General features: G+C 57.3%; 1 protein-coding gene across 1 annotated transcript; it reads left to right on the plus strand.

The window, feature by feature from the left end:
- The first annotated feature begins 701 nt into the window (after nt 1-701).
- Nucleotides 702-5,514, plus strand: LOC144949865 (uncharacterized). The gene is made up of 2 exons (XM_078879855.1): nt 702-869; nt 4,460-5,514. The coding sequence occupies exons 1-2, from the start codon at nt 848-850 to the stop codon at nt 5,455-5,457; spliced, it is 1,020 nt and encodes a 339-aa protein (XP_078735981.1). The 5' UTR covers nt 702-847; the 3' UTR covers nt 5,458-5,514.
- Nucleotides 5,515-8,139: the final 2,625 nt, after the last annotated feature.

An 8,139-nucleotide genomic window follows, 5' to 3' on the forward strand; every position in this document is an offset into this window, starting at 1 on the left:
ACAGACAGACACAGACACACACACAGACACACACACAGACAAACACTCACACACTAGACACACACAGACATACACTCACACACAGACACACACAACACAGACAGACAACACTCACACACAGACACACACACACACAGACACACACAAAGACACACACACAAACAGACACACACACACAAACAGACAGACACACAGACACACAGACACACACAGACACACAGACACACACACACACAGTCACACACACAGACACACACACAGACACACACACACACAGTCACACACACAGTCACACACACACACAGACACACAGACACACACACAGACAGACACACACAGACAGACAGACACACAGACACACACACACAGACACACACAACACAGACACACACACAGACACACTCACACAGACACACACTACCCATAGACACCCATCTAGGCGCTCAAAATTGCGTCATTGTCAATGCAGATTCCGGGGCGACCGCTACAACAATCACTACTATCCGATCTCTATCATACCTACCACACCATCACATGACTCAGCAGTACCACTCACCGCTACAATCTCCAGGCTACTCCAGCTACCTCACCACCACTACACCACACCACCACTAGTGCTCTCTCCAATACTTATCACCACCTCTACCGACCACCTCTACCACCACCTCTAACACCACACCACACCACCACCACCATCCACACCACCACCTCACCACCACCTCACCACCACCACCACCTCTACCACCCACCACCTCTACCACCACCACCTCTACAAACCACCACCTCTACCACCACCACCTCTACCACCACCTCTACCACCACCACTACCACCACCACTACCTCAGTGATGAACCGCGAGCTGCCTTCAGGTGAGCGACTCCCTCGTCCACCACTCACAACCACACACTACACTCACTCACCACTCACCCACACTCACCACTCCCCCCACCACCTCACCACCACCTCACCACCACCTCACCACCACCACCCTCACCACCACCACCTCACCACCACCTCACCACCACCATCACCTCACCACCACCACCTCACCACCACCACACCACCACCACCTCACCACCACCTCACCACCACACCTCACCACCACCACACCACCACCACCTCACCACCACCACCTCACCACCACCACCACCTCACCACCACCACCAGCACCTCACCACCACCACCACCTCACCACCACCACCACACCACCACCTCACCACCACCTCACCACCACCTCACCACCACCACCACCTCACCACCACCACCACACCCACCTCACCACCACCACCTCACCACCACCACACCCCCCCCCCACCACCACCACCTCACCACCACCTCACCACCACCACCTCGCCACCACCTCACCACCACCTCACCACCACCACCTCGCCACCACCTCACCACCACCACCTCACCACCACCACCTCACCACCACCACTACCATCTCACCACCACCACCCCCCCACCACCACCACCACCAGCTCACCACCACCTCACCACCACCACCTCACCACCACCCCCCCCCCCACCACCACCACCTCACCACCCCCCCCCACCACCACCACCTCACCACCACCCCCCCCCCACCACCACCACCTCACCACCACCCCCCCACCACCACCTCACCACCACCACCTCACCACCACCACCACCACCTCACCACCACCTCACCACCCCCACCACCACCACCAACCACCCTCCCCACCACCACCTCACCACCACCTCACCACCACCTCACCACCACCACCTCACCACCACCCCCCCCACCCTCACCACCACCACCTCACCACCCCCACCACCACCACCACCCTCACCAACACCACCACCACCCCCACCCCCCCCCCACCACCACCATCTCACCACCACCACCTCACCACCACCACCTCACCACCACCCCCCCCCACCACCACCACCACCTCACCACCACCTCATCACCACCACCACCTCACCACCCCCACCACCACCTCACCACCACCCTCACCACCATCATCATCATGATGAGATGGCTCCTCTTGTGGCAGCGTCAAAGTAACGATAAGAATGATTCAAGGCCATAGCCATGGAGTTAACATCAGCAGGGGATCAAATACTTTTTTCCCTCACTGTACGTACTTTCCCTCACCACAGACTCACCACACAGAGACCCACAGACTCACCACACAGAGACCCACAGACTCACCACACAGAGACCCACAGACTCACCACACAGAGACCCACAGACTCACCACACAGAGACCCACAGACTCATCACACAGAGACCCACAGACTCACCACACAGAGACCCACAGACTCACCACACAGAGACCCACAGACTCACCACACAGAGACCCACGGACTCACCACACAGAGACCCACAGACTCACCACACAGAGACCCACAGACTCACCACGCAGAGACCCACAGACTCACCACACAGAGACCCACAGACTCACCACACAGAGACCCACAGACTCACCACACAGAGACCCACAGACTCACCACACAGACCCACAGACTCACCACACAGAGACCCACAGACTCACCACACAGAGACCCACAGACTCACCACACAGAGACCCACGGACTCACCACACAGAGACCCACAGACTCACCACACAGAGACCACAGACTCACCACGCAGAGACCCACAGACTCACCACACAGAGACCCACAGACTCACCACACAGAGACCCACAGACTCACCACACAGAGACCCACAGACTCACCACACAGAGACCCACACAGACTCACCACACAGAGACCCACAGACTCACCACACAGAGACCCACAGACTCGCCACGCAGAGACCCACAGACTCACCACGCAGAGACCCACAGACTCACCACGCAGAGACCCACGGACTCACCACACAGAGACCCACAGACTCACCACACAGAGACCCACAGACTCACCACGCAGAGACCCACAGACTCACCACGCAGAGACCCACAGACTCACCACACAGAGACCCACAGACTCACCACACAGAGACCCACAGACTCACCACGCAGAGACCCACAGACTCACCACACAGAGACCCACAGACTCACCACACAGAGACCCATAGACTCACCACACAGAGACCCACAGACTCACCACACAGAGACCCACAGACTCGCCACACAGATACCCACAGACTCACCACACAGAGACCCACAGACTCACCACACAGAGACCCACAGATTCACCACACAGAGACCCACAGACTCACCACACAGAGACCCACAGACTCACCACACAGAGACCCACAGACTCGCCACGCAGAGACCCGCAGACTCACTGCACATGCGTACGTATGTATATACGTACGTGAATTGGTACGCATGCACTGGTTGAAAACTCTCCTCTCTGTTGAGCCCCGTTAGCCATGAACTTACACCGTGGATCTGAGATCGCACGCGGGTTAGAGACGCCATCACATCGACATTCATCCAGCAGCGGACAGACCGTGGCGATGATAGGAATGACACTGAGAGACAGAGAGGTGAGCACGTGGATTGGAGGACACACGCAGGATCGAGACATCATCATCACGACATTCATCATCAGTGGGTAGACCACGACCGACTACGACGATGGTGGAGGTTGAGGAGGCCTGAGATTGAGGCCTTCATCTGCGCAGTGGGTAGACCACGGCTGACTATGACGATGGTGGAGGTTGAGGAGGCCTCCATCCAGCAGTGGGTAGACCACGGCTGACTGTGACGATGGTGGAGGTTGAGGAGGCCTTCATCTGCGCAGTGGGTAGACCACGGCTGACTATGACGATGGTGGAGGTTGAGGAGGCCTCCATCCAGCAGTAGGTAGACCAAGGCTGACTATGACGATGGTGGAGGTTGAGGAGGCCTCCATCCAGCAGTAGGTAGACCACGGCTGACTATGACGATGGTGGAGTCCTGAGATTGAGGCCTTCATCTGCGCAGTGGGTAGACCACGGCTGACTATGACGATGGTGGAGACCTGAGATTGAGGCCTTCATCCAGCAGTGGGTAGACCACGGCTGACTGTGACGATGGTGGAGTCCTGAGATTGAGGCGTTCATCTGCGCAGTGGGTAGACCACGACCGACTATGACGATGGTGGAGTCCTGAGATTGAGGCGTTCATCTGCGCAGTGGGTAGACCACGGCTGACTATGACGATGGTGGAGTCCTGAGATTGAGGCCTTCATCTGCGCAGTGGGTAGACCACGGCTGACTATGACGATGGTGGAGACCTGAGATTGAGGCCTTCATCCAGCAGTGGGTAGACCACGGCTGACTGTGACGATGGTGGAGTCCTGAGATTGAGGCGTTCATCTGCGCAGTGGGTAGACCACGACCGACTATGACGATGGTGGAGTCCTGAGATTGAGGCGTTCATCCGCGCAGTGGGTAGACCACGGCTGACTATAACGATGGTGGAGGCCTGAGATTGAGGCCTCCATCCAGCAGTTGGTAGACCACGGCCGACGGTGGCGACGATTGGTCCGTGCCCTGCAGGCGACAACCAGGATGGTCGCCTGCGATGCCCCGAGCCGCCCCCTCCGGTCCTCCCGGCCCAGCGGGACGCGACGTCCACCGACTCTGACGCTGACGTCAGTACCGTCCGGTCGCCGTCCGCGTCCGCCGTGACTCCGCCCCCCTCGGCCCGGCCCCGCCCCCACGCCTGCCCCGACTGCGGCGAAGCCTTCGCGCTGCCGTCGACGCTGAAGCGCCACGCGGCCCGCCACACGGGCGAGCGGCCCCACGCCTGCCCCGACTGCGGGCGGGCCTTCGCCCGCGCCTCCGGCCTCAAGTCCCACGGCAAGACGCACACGGGGGAGCGCCCGCACGCCTGCCCCGACTGCGGCCGCCGCTTCTCCTGCGCCTCCAACCTCGCCGCCCACCTGCGGACGCACACGGGGGAGCGCCCGCACGCCTGCCCCGACTGCGGCCGCCGCTTCTCGCAAACCTCCAACCTGAAGACGCACCGCGGGGTCCACTCGGGCGAGAGGCCGCACGTCTGCGCCCGGTGCGGCCGCCGATTCGCGCGCACGTCCAAGCTGCGGGCCCACGAGCTCACGCACGCCCTCGGGGGGGCCCGGCTGCCCCGCGCGGACCGAGGGCCACCGCGACCCCCTTCCCCGGCACCACGGCCTCACGCTTGCGGCGAGTGCGGCCGGAGCTTTGCCCGGCAACGCGACCTCCGGCGGCACCGCGGGTCGCACGACGGGCGCAGGCCGCACGTGTGCCGGGAGTGCGGCGACGAGTTTTCGCGCGCGTCCAGCCTCGGGGCGCATCGCCGGACGCACACGGGGGAGAGGCCGCACGCTTGCGACCAGTGCGGCCGCCGCTTTGCGCAGCGCTCCAACCTGACGACGCACCGACGCACGCACACGGGGGAGAAGCCCCATGCGTGCGACGAGTGTGGCAAGGCCTTCGCCTGGGTCTCCACGCTCAACAAGCACAAGAGGATGCACGCACGACGGAAGGTGCGCGAGATGCAGGCGTCGAGTTGAATTTCAAATTCAAATTATTGTATTACTTAGGTTTTTTCGGTAAAGTCACGTAGGTAAAACAATTTCAATTAATGAAAGTATGTTACTTTTATGAATAAAATTTTTTTATTTTATTAATTTACATTTTTTACCTACGTGGTGACTTTACCGAAAAAAACCTAAGAATATGAATCCTTGCAGTCACGAAAGCTTCAAATCTAGGATTTAAATTATTAGTTTTTTCCCTCCCCCCCCCCTCGCGCTTTTCCACTCCGTGCCGCTGGGGTTTATTGCCGAGGCCAGGCCAGGATGCGTCCGCCCGGTCGGCGCGAGCGAATGATGCGGACGGAGCGTCACTTGGGTGTTGGGGGGCAATGCGTCGGTCGTGATCGTGTGGCTGTGTGAGCGAGCGTTGAACTTCCTTCGCGCCGTACGTAGCCAACCGTGACGATCGGAGGCACGCGGCGGATGGGACGGCGAAAAGGAGACGTGTCGTTGTGTTATCGGGGGGATGGTTTCGCCCTTTCTGGCAGCAAAACTTGAGCTGTGTTGGGATGATAATTGGTTTTTTTTGCCCTTCTATCTGGCAACAAAACTGACACCTTTTTTTTTACAAGGAGTCATGTTTGCATAGACCGCAATACCTGCAGTCATGATGCAAACAAAAAACACAACTCTGATAATGTATGTGCACTGTCCTTGAAGTTGATTGGTCCACACCCGAGACAGCTTTCCTTAGAGCCTAGTCTCACATGGTGTTGGACCAGATGACGCCAAAAGGCGCACAACTCAAAGACAATGCACCATCAGAGTATGAGAGCTTGGGGTAAGCATTATGACTGCAGGTATTGTGGTCTATGCAAACATGACTCCTTGTAAAAAAAAAGGTGTCAGATTTGTTGCCAGATAGAAGGGTAAAAAAACCAACTATATTTTTTACTGGCAAATGAGATTCCAATGGTGTACATGCTTACCCCGAGCTCTTATACTCTGATGGTGCATTGTCTTTGAGTTGTGCGCCTTTTGGCATCATCTGGTCCAACACCATGTGAGACTAGGTTCTAAGGAAATCTGTCTCGGGTGTGGACCAATCAACTTCAAGGACAGTGCATACATTATCAGAGTTATGTTTTTTGTTTGCATTATGGCTGCAGGTATTGTGGTCAATGCAAACATGACTCCTTGTAAAAAAGAAAAAGGTGTCAGTTTTGTTGCCAGATAGAAGGGTAAAAAAACCAATTATCATATTTTTTACTGGCAAATGAGGTTCCAATGCTGTGTTGGGATGTTAAAGCGACGAACGGAAACCTTTCGCAAGGAGTCGTGTTGCTGCATTAACCGCACACGCGAGTTGTGGTGGACATGCAGACAAACACGGTCGCGTGCTCACCGCAAGTAGCGTCTGTGGCTAATGCAGTCACTTGATTGCTTGCAAAAAGTTCCTGTTTGGCGTTTTGACATCTGAACGTAACTCTCGTTCTCTTGCCAGAAAGGGGAAAACGACGATTATTATATTTCGTTGCTGGCAAGGGAGGTCTCATGATTCGTGTTATCTTTCGCGGATACCGAGCGCGGGGCGGGAGGCCCTTCACCGCCACGGCGATGATGACAGCTCCGACAAGGGGCCGTCGGAGGCGTTCAGTAGGCGAGAAGTTTTTTTTCTTTCCGTGCGTCGATACGTCGCCCGAGTTGAGCGGAAGACGATGCAGGAGCCCATGCGGCGGTTACAATTGTGTACGTATAGCATGGTTTGCGTGTTGAAGTTGCTTGCAACCCTACATAGCTGACCGTGATAATCGGAGGCGCGGGGGAAATGATAGCAAAAACGACGCGTTTAATTTCTTTTTTTTTAATCACGGATACCGAGCGCTGGACGGAGGCCCTTCACTGCCACGGCGATGATGAGAGCCCCGACGAAAGGCCGTCGGAGGCGTTCAGTAGGCGAGAGTTTTATCCGTGCGTCGATACGTCGTGCAGTGCGGTGCGGTGCGTCGTGGGCACACGCAAATCGTCGTCGTCAAAGTGGACGTTGTGTCGACCGCCAATAGGCGTGAAGCGGACCGGTACCGGTCCGTGGCCTGTTAGGAGCCGAGTTCGATTCCCGCTCACGGCCAACACCACCGGTGACGATTCTCTGAACCTGGTCCCGGGCCTCCCCTAAGTCAGCTCGGCCTCAAATGAGCGCCTGGTGTCGCGGTGCGTAGTAAACATCGCCACCGGGGAGACAAAGGCGGCCGGGCGTGGTTCTGGCCACCCACCCCCTCGTGTATTGTTCCGGCCTTCATAGGTGCTCGCTAACAGCACTTGCCCCCGCAGTCTGTCCAGGCTGCACGGGGGACCTTTGTCTTGTTTTTGTTTGTTATATGAATGTTTGTGACGCTTGTAATGACGCTTGTGAACGCGTCCGAAACGTCGCGATTTATTTTATTTCATTTCAGCGTGGATTCCTGGAATCGCGGCAGCTTCAAATCGAGATTAAAACCACCTCCAATAATTACACGACTCTGCTGATCTTATTTAGTTTTTCACATTTATTTATAAAGGCAACTTTTAGCTCAAGGGCGGGAAGGTGTGGGGGGGCGGGGGGGGCGGGTGGGGGGGGGGGGGGTTGGTGGGGGTGGGGGTGTGGGGGGCCCCCCCTCTTGAGCGTAGTTTTCAAAAGTGCCCCAAGTGGTAGCGATGTGTCAATGGGGCAGTGCGAGC

Source organism: Lampetra fluviatilis, chromosome 55, assembly GCF_964198595.1.
Source record: "Lampetra fluviatilis chromosome 55, kcLamFluv1.1, whole genome shotgun sequence".
In the NCBI taxonomy this organism is placed as follows: domain Eukaryota; kingdom Metazoa; phylum Chordata; class Hyperoartia; order Petromyzontiformes; family Petromyzontidae; genus Lampetra; species Lampetra fluviatilis.